Here is a 24,598-nt window from a genome sequence, read left to right as displayed (position 1 = left end):
GCAATTCTCTAAAATGTGCCCGCATGATTGATGTGAAATATCTGACTTTTACATGGAAATACTTCACTTAAAGGAACCCAAAAGTTTCTGTGTTCTTTTGGTAACTTTTTTTGAAAAGCAGGAACTTAAGTTCAGGGGCCCTATTATATATGCGGTAACGCGGGTTTCAGCTCCGTTTTGGTATCCTTTATAAATGCTTCGCCCGCAATTTTTATTCCCATAAGCTAACATGGGACCGCGTGGCAAATCGGTATTCAATATTCAGCGCAAGGAGTTATGTGGCGAAAAAAGAGAAATCTTACTCCATTTTCACCTCGCCACACAAGGCAGCCACAGCAAGCCTTGCACTGAGTATCGGAGCACCGTAACTCCCGAAAATGCCTGCAAAAATAAACTAACACCTAACGCATGCGCAATATCTATTCCTGTCAACCGCAATCCCCCACCGCAATAAATAATAAACGGCTAGATTACGAGTTTTGCGGTATGAGTGAAAAAGCAGCATTATGGCTCTTTTTCACTACCGCTGGTATTACAAGTCTTGCAGGTATTTCTGTAACTACCGCAGCTTTCAAAAAGTCCTTTTTCAATGGGACTTCCATAGAGCCGGTATTACGAGTGAGCGGTACAGCCTATACCGTTAAGGTCCATACCGTAAATTGAAAGTCAGTAGTTATGGCTTTTATGTTACAAAGCCGTAACATAAAACTCATAACTAAAGTGCTAAAAAGTACACTAACACCCATAAACTACCTATTAACCCCTAAACCGAGGCCCTCCTGCATCGCAAACACTAAAATAAAATTATTAACCCCTAATCTGCCTTTCCGTACATCGTCGCCACCATAATAAACATATTAAGCCCTAAACCTCCGTACTCCCGCATCACAAACACTAGTTAAATATTATTAACCCCTAATCTGCTGTCCCTAACATCGCTGCAACCGACATTACTGTTATTAACCCCTAATCTGCTGCCCACAAAATCGCCGCCACTATACTAAAGTTATTAACCCCTAAACCTAACCCTAAGTCTAACCCTAACAACTCTAACTTTAATATAATTAAAATAAATCTAAATAAAACCTACTATTAATAACTAAATAATTCCTATTTAAAACTAAATACCTGTAAAATAAAACCTAAGCTAGCTACAATATAACTAATAGTAGTTACATTGTAGCTAGCTTAGGTTTAATTTTATTTCACAGCTAAGTTTGTATTTATTTTAACTAGGTAGAATAGTTAGTAAATAGTTATTAACTATTTACTAACTACCTAGTTAAAATAAATACAAAGTTACCTGTAAAATAAAACCTAACCTGTCTTACACTAACACCTAACATTACACTACAATTAAATCAATTACATTAATTAAATACAATTAACTAAATTTAAAAAAACAAAAACACTAAATTACACAAAATAAGACTTCTGCCGGCTTTGCTGAGGACTTCTGCCACTTCGTTGAGGTTGGATGTCGGGTCTTAAAAAATGTAAGTGGATCTTCAGGGGTTAGTTAGTGTTAGGGTTTTTTAAGGGTTTATTGGGTGGGTTTTATTTTTAGCTTTTTGGTCTGAAAAAGAGCTAAATGCCCTTTTAAGGGCAATGCCCATCCAAATGCCCTTTTCAGGGCAATGGGGAGCTTATGTTTTTTTAGATAGCTTTTTATTTGGGGGGTTTGGTTGTGTGGGTGGTGGGTTTTACTGTTTGGGGGATGTTTGTATTTTTTTTTACAGGTAAAAGAGCTGATTTCTTTGGGGCAATGCTGCGCAAAAGGCCTTTTTAAGCCATTGGTAGTTTAGGCTAGGTTTTTTTTTTAATTTTACATAGTAACATAGTAGATAAGGTTGAAAAAAGACTGAAGTCCATCGAGTTCAACCTATACAAATCTAAAATACTTTCAAAAAGCTCCAGTTAAGCTTAAATAACCCCATTAAAATGTGACCCATTTAATACTAGCAATCATATCCATGAATTTTGTTTATATACAGAAATTTATCCAGACTATTTTTAAATGTATCTATGGTATTGGCATTCACTACCTCCTTTGGTAATGAGTTCCACAATTTTATTGCTCTTACAGTGAAAAGACGTTTCCATTGCAGGAGATTAAATCTCCTTTCCTCCAAACTTAAATTATGACCTCTTGTCAGAAACAATTTTCTTGGAATAAACAGAGCTTCTGCCATCTCTGTATATGGGCCTTGAATATATTTATATAAAGTAATCATGTCACCTCTCAAGCGCCTTTTTTCTAAAGAAAACAGACCCAGTTTGGCTAGCCTCTCCTCATAGGTTAATTTCTCCAATCCCCTTATTAGCTTTGTGGCCCTTCGCTGAACTTTTTCTAGTTCTGCAATATCTTTTTTAGCAATCGGTCCCCAGAACTGCACTCCAAACTCAAGGTGAGGTCTTACCAGGGCTTTATATAATGACAGAATTATGTTTTCCTCCCTTGAATCAATGCCTCTTTTAATACATGCTAGTATCTTATTAGCCTTTGAAGCCGCTGCCCTGCATTGTGCACCCATCTTTAGCTTGTTATCTATTACTACTCCCAAATCCCTTTCCTCCTGTGTTTGGCTAAATCTTGTCCCATTTAAAAAATATGTAGCCTGCTTATTTTTACTTCCAAAATGTAGAACCTTGCATTTTTCCGTATTAAATCTCATTTTCCATTCACTTGCCCATAGTTCTAATTTTAGCAAATCCCTTTGTAAAGTGAGTTTGTCCTGCTCTGACCTAATGATCTTACTTAACTTAGTATTTATCTGCAAAAATAGAGATGTCGCTATTTAATCCTTGCTCCGTCATTTATAAAAATATTAAAAAGAACAGGGCCCAGTACTGATCCCTGGGGGACACCACTGATTACCTTTGTCCAATCTGAGTATGATCCATTTACTACTACTCGTTGCTCCCTATCTTTTATCCAGTTATTTATCCATGAGCTAACATTTTCAGATATTCCCAGTCCCTTAATTTTGTGCATTAATCTCTCATGTGGCACTGTATCAAATGCCTTTGCAAAATCTAAGTATATCACATCAACTGATTCCCCTTTATCTATATTTTTACTTACTTCCTCGTAGAATCTAATTAGATTAGTTTGACATGATCTATTTCTCCTAAAGCCATGCTGATTAGAACTCATAATCTTGTTTACACGAATATGATCATCAATATAATCCCTTATAATCCCTTCAAATATCTTCCCCACTATTGATGTCAGACTAACTGGTCTATAGCTTCCTGGATCATCCCTGCTTCCCTTTTTTTTGGGGGGGGGGGGGGCTTTTTATTTTGATAGGGCTATTAGATTAGGTGTAATTAGTTTAAATATTTGATAATTTCTTTTTTATTTTGTGTAATTTAGTGTTTTTTTTTTTTTGTAATTTAGTTAATTGTATTTAATAAATGTAAACCGCCAAAGCCCACAACGCAATAAACCTATCAAAGTATTAACCTCTAAACCGCCAAAGCCCACAATAACCTAACCTAACACTAGGGGGGCTTAGTAATTTATTTATTTGCGTTGTGGGCTTTGGCAGTTTAGAGGTTAATAATTTGATAGGTTGGGGGGCGGAGCCAACTACCATAGAAGCAGGACGCACAACTCAAGAGCTCCTAACATTTACCTTGATTCCACTAAATTTTATCGCTGATAAATACCCCTCTTTGTCCCTATATTGGAGATTTATGTTGCAGACTACCCTCTGAGCACAGGTGGAGGAACACTACAGCGTTATACACCTTAACTTTTTCACCTCTAGCCCTTTACTTTTCTGGTGTGCCGTGTGCATGAAAATATGGCTGCGCTCCTTTTATCTCAATTGCAGGATCTACTGGTTAAGCACAACAACTCTCTTTTGGAAGCAGTAGCTGAGGCTTTTAGACCTTCCATTATTCATACTACCACTCCGACTGGTCTAACTGTTCAGGAGACGAAGGACATAGCAGATCTAACTACCATCACCCAGCAGCCGCCATCTTTAATATCCACACCGAGATCTCTCCCATTGTCCTGCACTAAATATGAGCCTGAGAGGCGGGAAGCTGACAGAGGGCTACACTCTATGTTAACACCACAAGAACCGCTGCTGGACACGCTTTATAGCAGTATAAAGAGGTCACAGATAATAGAAGTTCAGTGCGGTATGACTACTGGAACAGCCCAGCTTGAAGCGCTAGAACCAAAGTCGTCTCTCTGTGAAAATAGGAGGAAGAAGCCACGTAAAGATTCAAGCCGAGCTCGCAGGTACTTCAGCCTTGCGGCTGATCTAAATTCCATTACAGACTCACCTACTACCCGCATCCCACTATACCTCTCCGGGAGCTACACAAATGTGGACAGTGACTCTGACACTTCTCCCAGGCCTTCCCCGACGTCATATCAGCTTTTGCTTGCCTTAGCGACTGCCATGACAGCTCCACCGCAGCCTCATATGACACTCTATATACTCTTTTCCCTCCTAAGAGGCTGGGATCCCGGTGGCGACCTGGAACTCAAAGATGCAGAGTGTAATGATTTCTGTTCACACTGTTTTTATTTTCGATCGTGCAGCTTCTCATCTACAGCTCTTTCAAACAGCTTTTCTCCACAGGATTGCATTACCGTTTAGACTATAGTAATTCAAGGAGCAATATATGACTTGATTATTGTATGGTTTATACATGTGCAGAGCATTACTTATAGCACGCTCATAATATAATTTATGCCGCATTCATTTACAGCGCATTATTTCTAAGCTCTCCATCATGAGTTAATGTTATACCTTGCTCTATACATGACTTTCTATTTTCCTATTATGTTTGCTAAATAATCTGAAGGGTCACAAGCCATTATGGGCCTGCATTCTCCTATTCACCTCATAAGAAGATCTCTTGTATTGCACATTTAGGGCTATTCAAATTAACATGCCGAGGCCACACCTTTTGATCCCAGCATGATTGGGTACACTATATATCAAAGTTTCCTCCTGTCTAGCTCAACTATGCTTTATTTATGCCAACTAAATTGTTTTATGGGATGTCCAGGATGTCTATATACTGTGTCATACTGTGTCATATTATACCTACAGGCTTCTTATTGTTTGCACCCACTGTGAGCTGGCAGAGTTCTGATATTTTGTTGCATGGGTTTCCCAACTCTACAAGCTCTCATACTACATGTATACTCAATGCACCTAGGTGCCATTTGTGTGTGTGACTTCTCGCCGCCAGCGGCCGAGGCGGCGGGATGTTATATTATGGATATAGCTTGTTAACACAATACAGCCCACAGCGCATAAGCAATGTTTCAGCTCTTTATTGTTCACTAAGTTGTTTTGTTCCCAACATTATATCTGCAGTTGTTATATGATCCCGACAAACTCTGATAGTTTTACGGTTACCCATACTATCACATATCTTTAGGAGTGCTTTAATCACACTGTCAGTTATAGCCTTTTCTATGTCCTGATCCCAGCTAACTAGGTTGTCCTACCTTCTGGAGCAGGCTGGTCCTGCACTCACATTTAATTGTGCAATGTCTCCCCTCTATAATTATTGTGAGTACTCTTTGGCTCTTCCTACGGGTTCCATATTAAATTCCTAGGTCTTAGAATATGGAATATAGCTTTCATGTATGCCCAATTAGACCCTCCCCATTGCTATAAAGTCCTATTTTATCGCAAAAGATATACCGCTCACCAAGATGCAGAGCCCTATTATACTGTTTCTCCCAATTCAGCGTCCTCATCATAAGTATTACAAGGTGCTTATCACACTTCAAATAACCACCTCCCCCCCCCCCCCCCACCACTATCTTATAATGTACCTCCTAGGAAGGGAGGACTAACTACGCGGTCTTTCTAACCAGTACCGCAACCTACCCCATCTATTTTTTATGTTTTTATGTGCAGCTTTTCACTCTACCATAAAATTGACTCTTTCCCTCCTACCCAGTCAAGCGAAACTGTTAAGCTTTATTTACAAATTGAGTTACAAGTTATAAGTTTAGTATTTTCAATTTCAACACACTACACATATATTGCAAAAATTTGTTTTGCTGGGTTATAAAAATGAAAATAAGGAAGACACATGATGACCACTCGCTACTTACAAATAGTGAAATATATGCCATAACTATTGTTTATATTTGACTTACTTTGAGAATTTTGAATATATTTTATTGGCAAGTTTGTGTATTATAAACATTCCTACAGATCTAGCTTATGTATATTTTTACATTCTTGTATATTCCTATGTGTATATGGCTTCGCAATATTATACATGTAACCTTATTGCTTTTTCTTTGTCTTCAATAAAAAGAATATTTAAAAAAAAAAAAAAAAAAAAAATAATTTGATAGGTTTATTGTGTTGTGGGCTTTGGCGGTTTAGGGGTTAATACTTTAATAGATTTATTGCGTTGTGGGCTTTGGCGGTTTAGGGGTTAATACTTGGATAGGTTTATTGCGTTGTGGGGAGTTGTCGGTTTAGGGGTTAATACATTTATTATTAGTTGTGAGAAGGGGGGATTGCGGATGTAGAGGTTTTATGTGTCGGGCTTAATGTTTGGGAGGCGTGTTAGACTTTTACAGGAGATTAGTTTTTTTTTACTTTTCTTAGGCGCCAGCAGTTTCTAAAGTGCCGTAAGCCACTAGCGACTCTAGAAATTTGTATTTACACTCATTTCTGGACATCGCTAGATTATTGGATTCCCGGATGTACAAGGTGAAATTACGGGCGGTGCGGGTTGAGCCTGCACCATATATGTAATCTTGTCTGGAGCACTATATAGCAGCAGTTTTGTAAGACTATCATCTATTTACAAGAGCATGAGATGACCCCTAGCTACCTAGGTATCTCTTCAACTAAGAATACCATGGGAACAAAGCAAATTTGATAATCAAAGGAAATTAGAAAAAAAAATGTAATTGTATTCTCTGTCTGAATCATAAAAGAAAAAATGTGGGTTTTATATTCCTTTAAATGACAACTAAATACAGTAGAATTTAAAAGATTGACAAATACACAATAACAATGCAATGCAATAGCACTTACAATGAATTTGAAATGAGCAGTAGAATATTTTCTGGCAAATTTAAAAGTTAACCCGCCCCCCCCCCCCGTATCATGTGACAACCATCAAACAATCACATAATGCATATACTTATATACTTTGCACCTGCTCAGTAGGAGCTGGAGCCTCAGAAAGTGTGCATATAAAAATAAAGTGTGCATTTTGATAATGGAAGTATATTGAAAAGTTTTGTGGTACTATTCCATTAACAGACCACCACTATGTTGGTGAATACATGCATTATTTGAAGCAGCCAATCTGGGTTTTAGTCCACAGACAACAAGGCTAGCCCCTGTCATAATATTTGCAGTTATTATCTGATAAAGCCAATTAGGGACATATACGTAGCAGGGTTAGCCCTAAGTCAGCAGTGTGTATTTTAAGTTCTGAGAATTAGAAATTACATGAAATGAGGACAAAATAAATAATGAAAGTACAGGTAGCCCTCAGTTTACACCGGGTTCTGTTCCTGAAGGAATAGTTGTAAAAAAAGTGGTGTAAAATGGACCCAGTTATATAATGTAAGTCAAACGGAAATAAATGAGTTAGGTTCCAGGCCCCTCTGCAACTTGACATTAGTAATGAAATATAATTTTTTAGTATAACTTAATATAAATTATATGTGTTATTGCATAATATTATATTTAAAGCCCTGAAATAAATGCTATAAATGTAACAACAGCAATATAAAAATAGTTTTGACGCTATCCATCAATAAGGCAGTGGGGAGTTCTGTTTATCAGCCAATGAGCAGTCTTTTTTTTTCTTCTTTGCTGCATATAAAAAGGACATTTTTAACAGTTTTTTTAACATGCATATGTAATTTACTTTATAATTTCCTATCTGTTTAGCTGGCTATCTTCATCATCTGCCTACCGTATAGACAATGGGGACTATCTATCAAGCTCCGAATGGAGCTTGACGGCCCGTATTTCTGGCGAGTCTTCAGACTCGCCAGAAACACAAGTTATGGAGCAGCGGTTACAAAGACCGCTGCTTCATAACCCTGTCCACCTACTCTGAGCAGGTGGACAGGAATCGCCAGAATTCAACCCGATCGAGTATGATCGGGTTGATTGACACCCCCTGCTGGCGGCCCATTGGCTGCGAGTCTGCAGGGGGCGGCGTTGCACCAGCAGCTCTTGTGAGCTGCTGGTGCAATGCTGAATACGGAGAGCGTATTGCTCTCCGCATTCAGCAATGTCTTGCGGACCTGAGCCGCACTGTCGGATCAGGTCCGCAAGACATTTGATAAATAGGCCCCAATGACACAGCAGAGGCAATCAGAAGCTCCCGCACACTGTAATATAACAAGAGCGGAGCGCACTCATGCGCTTCTGTTTACGCTTTCAACTCCTCTACACTATAGCTATTTTATAAACTTTTTTGAGTATTGTAGCAATTAAAAAAAAATACTTCAGTTTTATTGTAATTTCTTTTTCCAGAAATATTGCCCATCTGAGTGTAGATCCCTATCAAAGAGCTGAGGATCAAGTGCAAAAGTAACCAGTGACTGCTCATGTCATTGCTTACTGAGCAGTACAAGCCTCATTACATAGCATAGACAGGTTGATAGTGTACCCATGCTCTGCTCTCCTTACATTACAGCAGGTGTACAGCTTGTGTCAACCTCCGTAGGTGGAAAATTAAGAAAATCAGGTTAGGGGGTTATGTTGTTAATTCAATATGCAGATTTGAATTCTGGGACTGGGACAGATTGTCTTATAAATATACTAGTCCTAAAGCCTGTGTACACAGGCCAAAATCCCCATCCACTTGGATCCCCTCTCCCTCTCTCCTTCCCTGCCACTCTCAACTTTTTTTTTCTGTAGTGCAGCGGTCCTGCCCGTTCCTGCCCGCCCCCCCCCCCCCTTGCGGTCCTCCTCGCCCCCTGCGCGCCCTTCCTCTCTGCTGTCTGATCCTCACTGACTGATCCTTCCTTATGACCAGTTATGTTTGTCTCGCGCTGCAGTCTCTACTGCACATGACTGCATCGGACAAACATGCCTGGCCTTTTATTATATAGGATATTTAAGATTATATAAAAAAAATAGTATAACTTTAATCTTTGTGTATGTGTTACTGCCAGCGAAGGAGCAAATCACTAACCTGTATTTGTTACTGGTAGTTAAGAGGGGGGGGGGGGGGAACAGAATTATGTTGGTCTCTTGCACACAGGGGTTAAATAATTGTTCAGTGTGTATTACTGACAGATGGGTGAATCACTGATGAGTATGTCAGTGGCAAGAAATGGGGCACAAATTACAGCTGTGCGGAAACCAGATGGGGACAGCTTGAGCAGGCTGTACTCCCCTCATGCTTGTTGTTAGAAGACCTTATATGGGTCCCTCAACATGCAGATGTACTCGTGGGAGTTGATAATCCTATCATTAAAGCAGGTATTAAAATTTAGAGGGAGCTTTGCGGCTCGCCTCGAGTCGCACCTCACCCATCTCCCGTGCATTCAGTTAGAGCATTGCTATCCTGTTTGCCGGAGTCACATCCGCAGAGGTGGTATGGTTGGGGTATCAAGCATGTTAGGGATCTGTATACACCTCGGGGCTTGGCGACCCAGGCTCCAGACTTGACTGACATAGTTATTCCTAAAAAATTCCACTTTGAATATTTCAGACTCATATCTTTGTTGGTATCCTGGAAGTTCCAGAAGGGCAAACTTAGAGAACTGACCCAATGGGAAAAAAGGTGGCTCACGGGCAAGCCTCTTCGAAAGGCCTTGACAATACACTATCAACTCATACTAGATTCAGAAGGATTTACAAAAACTTTCCGCATTGCGGAATGGGAGAGAGATATGAGGAGGGAGCACACGGAGATGGAGTGGCAGCAGGCAGTTCAACACACTAGAGCAGCAATTCATTGTGTCACATTGTATGAGCTTTACATAAAATTGATATTGCGCTGGCATAGAGTACCAGTCAGCTTAAATAAGATGTTCCCGCAGACCCCAGACAGATGCTGGAGAGGGTGTGGCCAAAGAGGTTCTCATTTCCATATCTGGTGGAGCTGTACGGGAGTCCAGGGGATTTGGAAACAGGTGGCGACACTGCTAGATCGTTTAGGTTTACTGTGTAGACTGACACCCGATACTGCTCTATTTCATCTAGGACTAGGGAAACTGGCTCAGCCTGCAAGGATGCTATGCGTGGTTATCCTTTTAGCCACAAAACTAGCTATTGCAAGATGTTGGTTGGGAAAATCACAGGTTTCACTCAATCAGATACATGATATCATTGAATACATTCGCTCTATGGAAGAATTCTCGTTAAGATCCATGGGCAAAGTAGGCTTGCATGGACAAGTTTGGGCGCTTTGGGAAACTGGGGGAAAATAGAGAGATACTTAGGATGTAATAATTATTATTATTATTTTTTTTTATTTTTTTTTCCTCCCCTCCTTCCACCCCTATCCCCCTCTTTGCCCTCAGACGCCCTGTCGCCCTGCTGAGCTTTGCCTCTCCGACTATTAAACAAGGTATAACTTGCCTGGGTCTGGATGACTTATAGAACTACATCATTGCACCGCATAGTACTCAAAGCTCGAGGAGGTGATCCATCCCAGGCGAGGCCCAAGTAGACTTCTAGTTAACTTCTTTTGGTGTATGTTACTTCATCTAAAAATATGGTTCCTGAACTGATCATTGACAGGGACAAGCCCTCAGGTATTAAGCACTATTGTTGGTTTGTTGGCTTACAATAGAAAGTTCTAACGCAGTTAATGTTCACTGTCTGTTAAAAATGAAGTTATGTAAAAAGGAGGCTATGCAACATCCTCTCTGGATGGAATTCAAGAAATCTACGTAAGTTTAAGGACATGCCTGTTACACTGGTCCTTTAATTTTGCTTTTAATGTATGTCTTACGGGCATGTTGCCATGATATGCTTATGTAAATGTACTGTTGCACATGTTATTCTACCTCAATAAAAAAGTATTTGAAAAAAAAAAAAAAAAAATTACAGCTGTGCTATCCTGGAGAAAAAAAATTAAAAATGTCTAGCTCCTTATTTTTGGTCTAACTTCTTGACAAAATGTGTTACTACCCATCAAAAATAATTTAAAGAAGAAGTCTATGGTTAATATTTAATAATACATTGAGTAACAAAATCCACCCACATCAATCATATCTGAATTCATAAGTTTATATTACATAGTAACCACTATATGGCAGTAGTTTTGCAACAATGTTTTACATTAGCAAGAACACTAGAAAGCAGAACTATTACCTGTCATTTAGTGCTCAAGCATGTGCACGCTAACTATCTAGATATCTCTTCCACAAAGAATATAATGAGAAAGAAGCAATTTTGATAATAGAACTTGGAGAAAAAAAAAATGTAATTGAATGCTCTGTCTGGATCACAAAAGAAAAAAAAATATGTTTCATATCCATTTAAATATCTCTAATTTGTTGTCATGAAGAATCTAACAAGTTTCCCTCAACTAAGCTAGTACCTTGCTCGTAATATAAAAATCTACTATACGCCATATCTCATGGTTCTTTAGAAGGAACGGCCAATTATAAAGAAAAATGTAAATGTTCAGCACCCTCTGTTTTATGGAAGGAATCCCTTTTATGATTATATTCTCCTTAAAAGAACATTTAGTGAAATCCTTCTAGGATACTGTCCATAAATAGAATTCTTTGTCAATGACCATTTTTTTTTCTATGCATATCTCATTACTAAATCTTTGAAGGGTTTGTTATTCCTTTATAAGAACATTTTGCCTCTGGTCTCCTGTGAATAAAGTTTCATGAGAACAATATGACGTCCTGTGGGAATTTGTGCACCAACTTGTCTCTATGAATACCTACCAATCTTACTGCTTTCTGGATACAGACATCTCCCACCTTGCACCAAAAAAACATGGCATCCATTCAAAGTACATCCAGAATAGGATAGAGATTCATTTTACTTTCATCCATTTTGGGGGATTTACAGGAGTCCACCTCAACTACATATTTAACCCTTTTGAAGGTGCTACACAGAGAATAATATGCAATTAACAAAATAGAACATCTTATTTCTATTAGACTGTCCCTTTATACTAAAACAAATTACACTGTGCACATAAAAGAGCTCTATTTAAATGTATTTTTGTTGCTACATTTATATTACCCAGGAAAGCAGAAAAAAAGAATAATCATTCCCAAATGAACACAGAATGTTAAGTATTGATGCAGACTGAAATATTACCAAATAATCTTCTTAAAGGGATACGAAACCTAAACATTTTCTTTTGTGATTCAGACAGAGCATGCTATTTAAAAAAGTTTCAAATTTACTATTTTGCTTTGTTCCACTGCTATTCTGTGTTGAAGAGATACCTAGGAGGTGATCCATCCCAGGCGAGGCCCAAGTAGACTTCTAGTTAACACCTGGCACCTGGAGCAGTATATGGCAAGAAATAGTGCTGCCATCTAGTGCTCTTGCAAATGGATAACAATCTTGCAAAACTGCTGCCATACAGTGTTCCAAAAATGGGCCAGCTCCTAAGCATACGTAGAAGCTTTTCAATAAAAGATATCAAGAGAAAAAAAAAAGAAAAATTGATAATAGAAGTAAATTAGAAATTTGTTTAAAATCGCATGCTCTATCTGAATTATAAAATAAACATTTTGGGTTAAATGCCCCTTTAAAGGGCAGTCTTCTCCAAAAAATGTATTGTTTAAAAAGATAGATAATCCCTTTATTACCCATTCCTCAGTTTTGCACAGCGAACATGGTTTTATTAACTTTTTACCTCTGTGATTACCTTGTATCTAAGCCTCTTCTGACAGCCCCCTTATCACATTGCTATTTATGTACTATCTATCTATCCAATTAGAGCGGTGTCCTGCATAACTCCAAGGGAGTGAACACAATGTTATCTATATGGCACACATGAATTAGCAGTCTCTTGTTGTGAAAAGCTAATAAAAAATCATGTGATAATGTAGTGGCTTAGAAACAGGCAGACATTTAGAAATTTAAATGTTATAAAGTATATTAATAACAATGTTGGTTGTGCAAAGCTGGGGAATGGGTAGTAAAGGCATTATCTTTTTTTTTTAAACAATAACAATTTTGGTGTAGACTGTCCCTTTAAATTCTTCAGTGCTGAGGTACAAAAACTAGTACACACACATCTCTTATCAGGGTCTCTGTATCTCCCCTCCCCCTAAAATAATCCTGTGTTTTGTCTCTATGCCTTTGCTTTGAAAACAGCCAACTCATTTGACAAAAAAAAATAAACTTTTCCTCTCTCTCTCTTTTTTTTTTTTAAGAGGCAGCATGACCTCTAGTTTTACAGATTTTTGTGTATTAAAAAAGGTTATAAAGCTGCAGTGAGTGATGTAACTTATGTTTTTCTCTCTATTTGAAATGGAACAGTCAAAACCTTCTACAGCAATTAAATAACAGAGATGTATTTTTAGCTTTCTGAGAGTATTAAAATAATATCTTACAAATAGATAGATAAATAGATATATAGATATGTAGATAGATAGATAGATAGATAGATAGATAGATAGATAGATAGATAGATAGATAGATAGATAGATAGATTTACTTATTATACCCCTGTAAGTTAACACATAACAAATAATAATAATAATACTATAAATTAATTATCTTGATTGTTCAGTATTTACCATAGAAAATGGCTCCAGACTGGTGACATTATAAAGTAGCAGGCTTGGGCACTGTAATATTTTGTAATATTATAAAATGTTGTGTTATTTATAAATGTTAGTTTAACTAACCTAACAACAAGGTTACATTTTTGCTGAGTGGTCAGTAAAATCAGCCAGTTGGTGTGCCTATTAAGGGCTAGATCACGAGTGGAGCACAATATTTGCACTCCAATCAGTAATACCACTGCACATTTACATTATAAGTGCGGTGCTATGCGAATGCAACGTCGCGCTTGCATTGCCCAGAACCTTGCGCTTATGAGAGCGCGCTTCCTAAGGCTTCAATGGGAGCCTCATTCTGATGCCGATAGATACAGTAAACCACCTAGTGCAGCGGGCAAATTGTGCGGTGTTGGGCAGCAATATATAAATATATATGTACACTTACCAGCCACTTTATTAGGTACATCTTGCTAGTACCGGGTTAGACCCCCTTTTGCCTTCAGAAGTGCCTTAAAGGGCCATTATACACGCATTTTTTCTTTGCATAAATGTGTTGTAGATGATCTATTTATAAATAGAAATAGAAAAAGAGAAAAGCCCCAATCTATATTATCACTAGTAAAACATTCACATTAGCCAATAGTGAAGCTTTGTATCCTGCGAGGGCAAATGCTCATTACACCTAAGGATGTGTGTTTTAATCAATTAATATGGTTATTATGCAATTCCCCGCAGTTCAGGGGGCAGACCAAAATAATGCCTTAAGAATGTCCCAGGTTGTAAAGGTAAAAAAGTCCTGAGTAGATATTGCCCACAAGTGGAGCTCGTATGCTCATGTATAAATATCCCTGTTACCCGGTACTCTTACTGCAGATAACAACCTAGCGTTTCAGAGGCAGGTACATAGATTAAACAGTTCCCATACACAAGGCTAGTTTCACTCACCGGCTGCCGTGCTTTACCGGGTACCGACCCGTCCACCATCCGCGGAATAAGCTCCTTCCCCGGCAGCCTGGGAGTTTCCAAATCTTAAGCACGCTTTACCGGGCTCCAGCCCGTCCACCATTAGCGGAACAAACGCCGTCTCCAACAGCCTGACTGTGCCTGGGACGTGGGTGTGTCTCAAACCTCCTCACTGATTGGTCCTTGTGGGAAGTCGAGCCTCTGATGCGGTTTTGCTGAACCGGAGGAACTGGAGGACGATATCTCAACAGACCCTGCAATCCAATGCGGTTGTCTTATATACAGACAGTAATAGCAAGCTGTACCGGGTGTAGGGAATCTTTTACTTTTATGAAAATCTTTGACCTTTGGATAAAACACTGTGTCTTGAGTCGGCTATACCCTTGATCCGCTTATCCAACAGGCAGTGCAGCTCGGTGCCTAGCAGTGGCAAAAGAGAGTCCAAGAAAGAGAAAAAAAAAAAAAGGATTTGCCAGGCACCTCCAATATTTAAAAATTAATGAACTTTATTGAAACAAAGTTAAAACATGGTGAGAGAGGGGATAAGACACCCCTAAAGTTGAACAGACTGACATGTTTCGGCACAAAACGCCGTAATCATAGTCCCTCAGGACCCAATTGAACAGATGTACCTAATAAAGTGAGTGTATATGAATATATATATATATATATATATATATATATTTATGTATTTATATGTGTATATACACATATTAACACATAAATATATATATGTATATAAGCATATACACTCACCGGCCACTTTATTAGGTACACCTGTTCAATTGCTTGGTAACACAATTTGCAAATCAGTCAATCACATGGCAGCAACTCAATGCATTTAGGCATCTAGACGTGAAGACAACTTGCTGAAGCTCAAACCAAGCATCAGAATGGGGAAGAAAGGGGATTTAAGTGACTTTCAACGTGGCATGGTTGTTGGTGCCAGACGGGCTGGTCTCAGAATTTCAAAAACTGCTGATCTACTCGGATTTTCACGCACAACGATCTTTAAGGTTTACAGAGAATGGTCAAAAAAAGAGAAAATATCCAGTGAGCGGCAGTTGTGTGGATGTCAATGCCTTGTTGATGTCACAGGTCAGAGGAGAATGGGCAGATTGGTTTGAGATGATAGAAAGGCAACAGTAACTCAAATAACCTTGTTACAATCAAGGTATGCAGAATACCATCTCTGAACGCACAACACATTGAAGCCGATGGGCTACAGCAGCAGAAGACCACACCGGGTGCCACTCCTGTCAGTTAAGAACAGGAAACTGAGGCTACAATTCACATAGGCTCACCAAAGTTGGACAATAGAAGATTGGAAAAACGTTGCCTGGTCTGATGAGTCTCGATTTCAGCTGTGACATTCAGATGGTAGGTTCAGAATTAGGCGTAAACAACATGAAAGCATGGATCCATCCTGCCTTGTATCAATGGTTCAGGCTGGTGGCGGTGGTGTAATGGTGTGGGGGATATTTTCTTGGCACACTTTGGGCCCTTAGTACCAATTCAGCATTGTTTAAACACCACAGCCTACCTGTGTATTGTTGCTGACCATGTCCATCCCTTTATGGCTACAGTGTAACCATCTTCTGATGGCTACTTCCAGCAGGATAATGCACCCGGTCACAAAGCTCAAATCATCTCAAACTGGTTTTTTGAACATGACAATGAGTTCACTGTATGAAAATGGCCTCCACAGTTACCAGATCTCAATCCAATAGAGCACCTTTGGGATGTGGTGGAACAGGAGATTCACATCATGGATGTGCAGCCGACAAATCTGCAGCAACTGCATGATGCTATCATGTCAATATGGACCAAAATCTCTGAGTAATGTTTCCAACACCTTGTTGAATCTATGCCACGTAGAATTAAGGCAGTTCTGAAGGCAAACGGGGGTCCAACCCGGTACTAGCAAGGTGTACATAATAAAGTGGTCGGTGAGTGTATATTTATAGTGAAAACACAGTCCGAATTCACCTCTATGTAACGGTACTTTCAGTGTCGTATTATTTTTAACACCACACATCCCCTCACTTGTGTGCAGTTTTTTTTTTAAATAAAAAATAAAGATGTTAATGTGTTTATTTAATGATACTCTACTGTCCTCTTTATTTTGGGGGCAATTGGGGCAACTTTTCATTAACCAGAGATTTGATCTCTGGTTAATGATTTCTAGCGCAAAGTGAAACAGCGAACGTACGGTCACATTAACCAGCCACTTGTAATTGATGGTTATTTAACGTGCTCCTGTAACAAGCAAATATGCCCCTTTGCGGGGGCATGTTAAAATAGCGCTCCACTCGTAATCTGGCCCTAAATAGATTCTAGGGAGAACACTGACTGCACTTATTACTAATTAGGACATTAAACTGAAATAATAGAGATATCTAGCCCCAGCTTACTATTATGGATAACTTTGAAATTGGTTTATTCTGCAAAGCCCTGCCACTAATCTGAAGCATTTTTCTAGTTGTTATTAGGAGGTACAAACTGAGAAGGCTTTTCAGTGCCACTCAAGAGTATTGTTAGTGAATATGCAACAACTTTTTAGATCAGTTTGGTATTGAAGGGACAATAAACATTATGCAATTGTTAACTCATTTATAACTGGCCTAAACAAAGGGGTCAAATAATTAATTTTGCATTTCAGTTTTGTGTTCCTTTAAATGTTCTACTGGGAAGTTAGCAATCTTGTTGGGGTTTTTTTTAATCAGAGCTGAATCAGAGATAATTTGATTTCTTGTTTTACAGAACCCAATATATATTTAATCTGACTAAAGATTCTGACAACATGCACACACAACACATACAGGCACACAAACACTAAACAGACATACTACACAACCGCTATACACACATCATACAAACACTACACACTACTAAAAAACATGACGCACACAAACACTAAATAAACACACAACTACTATACACACATTACTTGCACTTATCATACAAACACTACATACTACTCATGACACACACACATACTAGACATGACACACAAGCACACACTACACACTACACACACACGACACATACAAAACACTAAACAAGCATACTACACACAACTACTATACACACATTACTTACCTTCATCAAACAAACACTACATACTACTCATGACACACACACACTACACATGACACACACACTACACATGACACATACACACTACACATGACACACACACTACACATACACGCACACAAACACTAAACACACTGCACAACTAATATACAAACAACTACTAATATACAACTAAGAATGTGCGCCAAAGTTTCTGTGGCCCCCAGGAAAAAAGTGAAACTGAAAAAGTGCGCTTTAGGGACTTCTGGTGAGTGAGCAACCAAGCAAATATATTATCATTTGAGTGTTTAATATCCATAAATTTATATGTTGCCTTGTAGGCTTCTTGGGTATTGATTTGCTACCCTTAATTCCTCTAAAAATTGATCTGTGGCCCCCAAGTGTTAGAAAGCTGGCCTTCACTATGCTACACAATCACTACACACGTATTATATACACTCATCACTCAAACACTTAACACGCTACACAAACACATGATACACACACTACACACACATAAACAGAAACACTAAACAGACATGCTACACAAACACTACACGCACAACACATACACTCATAAATACTACACTCACACACACAACTACACACACACATACTCACACAAAAACTGAAAAGACACACTACACAAACACTACACACACAGCACATACACTCATCAATACTACACTAACACACACAACTACATACATATACACAAACACTGAAAATATAGACTACACAAACACTACACACACAGCACATACACTCATCAATACTACACTCACACACACACAAGTACACACATACACAAACACTGAAAAGACACACAACACAAACTCTATACACACAGCACATACACTCATCAATACTACACTCACACAACTACACACACATACACAAACACTGAAAAGACACACTACACATACATTGCACATACATCATCACACAAACCTTACACACACACTACACAAACACACCACAAACACAACCCCAGCAGAGTGTTGAACTACTGTATTTAGTATGAATCCTTGGGACAGCTCATAGTGTAAAGAAGTAATATTTACACAATAGATATATGAAACTAGAAGCGCTTGTCTCAACCAAATTATGAATAGTTAAAAAGGAGGAATCAATAAATTTCCAATAATCTTAATAATAGTACACACTTATGAACTAATCAATTGGTCAATGTTCTTACTGATATAAATGTCTGTAATGTCCATAAGCTTTGATGTTATAAAGTGTAGCAAATGTCCTCCAGCGTTACACACTTTGTATCAGTCACTTTTCAAACTGCTGCTCACAGGGGGTTGGCTGTTTGTCCGGCAGCCGGGTAGAGTAATCCAAAGTAGAAAAGATCTGGAGCGCAAAAAGAAAAGGGAACTGCAATAGTGTGAGATCCAACAACACTTTTAATTAGCACGCAATTAAAATCTACTCACAAAATTTCCAAATAAGTCAAGCACATAGCATCAAACATGAAGAGTATTCCGGTGCTTCTCTCACGGCTGTATCCTTGCAAGACTCGGCGTGTGACGTCACCACCCGATCTACTTGACTGCAAAGGGGTTAAATGCTGTCAAAGTTGTAGTGGTGTCACAGCTGGTGAACCAATCAGAAGAAGGCATACATGTGTATGGGCCAATCACTGGCAGTATTTTCACCTGGAGGAGACTGAAGTAGTTCCAGGAGGACGTTAACTATGTTCTTGTCCCCTTTAATTCCTTCTCCGTAAAACCTTCTCCGGGAAATCTAACCTGCAAATCCCTTCTCCCAATCACATGTCCCCTGCTGAGTTGTTTTGTTCTCTGGTGTCATGACACCAGAGAACAAAACAACTCAGCAGGGGACATGTGATTGGGAGAAGGGATTTGCAGGTTAGATTTCCCGGAGAAGGTTTTACGGAGAAGGAATTAAAGGGGACAAGAACATAGTTAACGTCCTCCTGGAACTACTTCAGTCTCCTCCAGGTGAAAATACTGCCAGTGATTGGCCCATACACATGTATGCCTTCTTCTGATTGGTTCACCAGCTGTGACACCACTACAACTTTGACAGCATTTAACCCCTTTGCAGTCAAGTAGATCGGGTGGTGACGTCACACGCCGAGTCTTGCAAGGATACAGCCGTGAGAGAAGCACCGGAATACTCTTCATGTTTGATGCTATGTGCTTGACTTATTTGGAAATTTTGTGAGTAGATTTTAATTGCGTGCTAATTAAAAGTGTTGTTGGATCTCACACTATTGCAGTTCCCTTTTCTTTTTGCGCTCCAGATCTTTTCTACTTTGGAATATTTACACAATGTGGAAGATAGTATTGTCTGCTAAACCAGAATATAAACATTGTAAAGTGAACAGAGCTACAAACATTGCCATTTATTTCTAACAGATTAACTAACTGCACATGTAGAATTTGAAACATGAGGACAGTTGAAGACAGCATAGTTATCAAAAAGTGTAATGTTCATGAAGTACTAATACTGACCCCCATTCCAATAAATTTGCAAGTAAAGTGCTTTATGCAGTTTGTAATGTTTTACAAATCTGAACCAATTCAATCACTCAATAACTTATGTATCACAAACGATTCAACATTTTTTGCAGTAACATAGAACACTGGGTTAGATTACAAGTGAAGCATTATATAGCGCTACGGCTCAAGCGTTAACTGCGATAAAGTAAGCTTTTTACTTTAAGTTTAAGTGTTAAGTTGTGCTCATATTACAAGTTGAAACCAAACAGTTTTTCACTCACGTGCTAACCCGACACACTTAAAAAGCCGAACTTAGAAGAATATGTTCTATTTATACATAAATACATATTTCCAGATATTGAAAAAGAGAGAAAACAGGCGCAGCCCGACAAAAGTGTAAAACATTTAATGAGGTAAGTGAACACACAGCTAAATGGCAACTTACAAGAGTTAAAAGAATAAAAGGCACGTCAGTACATCTGCATGTGTTGAAGACATATATGCACCCCAGTCTTAGCGGCTGATTGAAGATCCAATCCTAAGCGATTCCACCACCTTAGTCGAAAATATACCAAGTCTGGGGGTTGAGCCGTAACCAGTTTTCCAAGCCGATCAGCAGTGTGCAGAAACACAGCGTGTTCACCTTTACTAACCGCTGGGCGCCGATACTGGTATTATGTATATTTCTAGATATATCTTGTGTATTTTGCACAAATATATATTTATACCTATATATTTATATGATTATATATATATATATATATATATATATATATATATATATATATATATATATATATATATATATATATATATATATATATAAGACAAAAACAAAACGATGAAATACACTAGAAAACTATACCAAAGTTTATATAAACTATAAGCAGTTCATTGGAAAGTGAAAGTGCATATACTTGTTTTCAATGCACCCAGTCCCGAACAAGATACTCAAAAGCAACCCTCATAGACAGTATCCTCAGTAGTAGTCAAATACTTTCTTACTGAATGATAGCACACATATTTTTGAGAGCGGGGGTTCTTACAACCATCAAACAAATGTTAGCGGTATACGCTCTGCAGCTAGTAGCTGTGCAGCTCCCCAAATCGTGAGCTCTTACACCTGTCAGATGTGAGCGTTATACGCTCTTCAGCATATAGCTGCGTGACTCACCGCCTCGTCGTGTAGTCTGTCTCCTTGTGTCTGCACTTAGAAGTGCTTAGGGATCGAGAGAGTAACGGCAAAACGTCCAACACAAAATGTGGAAGCCTGTGGATTAAGCCACTCCTTTTCTTCCTCCTTGATCCGTGCTGTATACACCGATGTCGGTAACAGACTATGTGAGACTCCAAAGGGGAGAGGGTGTGTCTCGTCCTCAGCCAATCATGCTTCTGCTTTGTTGCAGATCAGCTCTGTTACACTTTTCAGGAACCTGCTGGGGAGTTCCGTCAGCCTTACGAGTCCTGGGCCATAGACATTATGATACAAAGAACAAAGTATCGTAGGCTCATGAAATATAAAAGCAGTTCTTTATTTCTTCAAAAAGAGGTTAAAAGATCGACGTGATCTACAGCATACATACAGGTTATAACACACTCAGCAGAGAGCATTGAAGTGCTGACATGTTTTGGCCCTCTGGCCGTAATCGTAGCTTATAACCTGTATGCTGTAGATCACGTTGATCTTTTAACCTCTTTTTGAAGAAATAAAGAACTGCTTTTATATTTCATCAGCCTACGATACTTTGTTCTTTGTATCATAATATATATATATATATATATAGGTATAGATATATACAGATATATACAGGAATAAATATATTTATAAATATTTAGTGCAGAACATAGGAATGTGAAATATGTACAGTAAATATACAGTATAACACTTTATTAAATGTGAATATTGCATAAATTAGATGTTTCATGTTTTTATCTACTTAACTGCAAAGGGCTCCAATGCACTTCTATGTATGTCTATATATATATATGTTCATATGTATTTATGTGTTTATATGTTTATATATGTCTGTAAATACATACATACACATATAAATACATAAATATATATGTACACACATATAGACATATAAATATATATATATATATATACACAAACACATACATATCCATGTATGTATCTCTGTATTAAAGCCCTTTGACTGCCTTTTTTTTTCTAACATCTGAGACCTCATATCTTTGAACCCTTATAACTTTTTTGAGCGCTATATATATATATTTTTTTTTAATTAGATGGTGTTTTTATGGGAGTAAGTGTACTTGGTAATGTATTTTTTGTGTGTTTTGTGACACTTTTTTTTTTGCGGAACAGTTAACCAGAGCTCTGAGGTCCCGATAACCCAACGCTCGTTAGCTTCAATTGCGCTAAAGTGATGGCGTTTACTTTCAACTTGTAATATGAGCGAAAAACCCGATGCGTGCATACAGCCGCGATAAACCTCTTTTCTCTCTTTCTAGCCCTATATAGGGAAAATGTAATAATGCAGTCTATCAGCAAACTCCATTCAAGAAAATTTTCACATGATGTTTAGAGTTTTCTAGTTCAACGGTGTTTATCTCTTTTTGTCTGTTTCTAGCTGCATTTATTGTTCACACAGTGTTTTTTTTATATTAAAGTGTTTGTGCAATACAAGTTCACTTCACATATTAAAGAACATTATTACTTCCTGGTTTAATAAACATACTTTTTAACTATGACACTTGAAAATATAGACACCACATTGTTAATTTATTATTGCAATCACATTTTTGGACATTTTAAAAATGTTCAGAATGAAATGATGAGTTATGGCAGATTGTTTAATGGATTGGAATAGCTTTGCAAATGAAAAACAAACAAACAAAAAAACATTGCATACGTTTCCCCTTCAAAATTCTGAGGACAATTGAGTTGTATCACTGAGTATACATTGATAATATGTGCATCACAGTAATTTGAGTGACCAAAGGAAACTATTACTTTTCAAATCAGACACATTTGTGGCTTTGATTGCAATTTGTTAAGAGCAAAGAGACTTCCAGTGCCATCTTGGAGCCTATGCAACCACTGCTTGCTGTATATACAAAAATCAATGTCAATCAAGTTGCATAAGCAAAACAAATAATAATCATCATCATCATCATACCAAACAATACATTAACATGTCCCTTATAAAGCATGCCATAAACTCTGCATTTACATGTTAAACTTCAGTTTTATCACTTGTTTAGGCTCACATAACTGACCAAAGGCTGAAATTTAAAAAATAAAAAAAACAGGACAGTTACAGTGTTATGGCAATCAGCTGCTTTAAGACTGTTTTTTGTCAAGCTATTAATAAAAAACATCCTTGATAAGCATTTCTATATAAAAAAAAATAATTTATTTACATTTATCTCTATGTGTTTTATACTTTCCTTTCTGTCCTAATCACAAAGCATTTACAGGCTTTTTTTTTTACTCTATTTATTGCACAAGACCAAAAGAAAGCTGCCAAGCCAACCCCATAGGCCAGCAACTATTATCCACATTTATTCCCATATCCTGAATTGTAAAATTCTAGAAAATATCATCACTTTGGATTTGTAATATTTGACTTACCCACTGGTGACTTGGAAGTCCAAAAGATCCTAGAATATCTGCCATAGCACCAAGCATTTGATCTGTACGTCCTGTGTGTTTCTGTGGCGCTTTCATACTGTACTTCAGATTCCTTGAGTAATGTTTTGCTATTTTTTAGTCCACAATCTGACTTTCACTCACAGCTACGTGCTGCATCCATTTGTGCTGAAAGCTGCCGACTCTCCACTAAACTACAGAAACTGCCAGTTACAGACTAGGGTGTTTAGTACCAGTGATTGCTGAGGGGCAGGGAGAGGTGTAGCAAGGCAAACTAAACAGTGATAAATTCTCAGCAGCAGCAGCAACTGGAAAGTCATCCGTTTCACCAACTCCCCTCTCTAATTCTGACTGGCCTCTTTGCTGTGTTGTGGAAAGGAGCCATATGTTACCGTATCATCCCATACAACAGCTGGAACTGGAAGCAGATGCTTAACACTTCTACTGCCAGGAGTAGCTGCTTCCCAATTCGCTAGTTTTCTCTAAACCAGATTACTTTAGCTGGAGCTTTGCTTACATTTTTTTTATGTCTCAATGGTCTTCTGTTGAAAATTAGGACCAGATTACGTGTTTTCTAGTGCTCACATTTCCCTTTCGCTTCAGCCACAAACAAATAAATACAGACTGATATTCAAAAGTGAACGTGTTTCATTTTATTTTTTCCAACCCCCTCCTAAAAAATAAAATAATAAAAAAAAAATGACAGGGCAGCTGAAACTTTCTACCAGAATAAATCGTTTCTCTATGGCAGTGGGGCCAGAGGTT

At 38.2% G+C, this 24,598-nt stretch overlaps 1 protein-coding gene across 1 annotated transcript in view; it reads right to left on the bottom strand.

The window, feature by feature from the left end:
- Positions 1–24,181, bottom strand: part of ARHGEF25 (Rho guanine nucleotide exchange factor 25) — an 825,360-nt gene extending 801,179 nt beyond the window's left edge. Inside the window, exon 1 of the mRNA XM_053708199.1 lies at positions 23,816–24,181. Coding sequence (XP_053564174.1) covers positions 23,816–23,911 — 96 coding nt within the window. The 5' untranslated portion in view covers positions 23,912–24,181. The remainder of the gene's footprint in view (positions 1–23,815) is intronic.
- Between the last annotated feature and the right edge of the window lie 417 nt (positions 24,182–24,598).

This window comes from Bombina bombina, chromosome 3, assembly GCF_027579735.1.
Source record: "Bombina bombina isolate aBomBom1 chromosome 3, aBomBom1.pri, whole genome shotgun sequence".
Classification (NCBI taxonomy): domain Eukaryota; kingdom Metazoa; phylum Chordata; class Amphibia; order Anura; family Bombinatoridae; genus Bombina; species Bombina bombina.
Note: the sequence above shows the minus strand (reverse complement) of the source record. Positions and strands in the feature narration are given on the sequence as shown.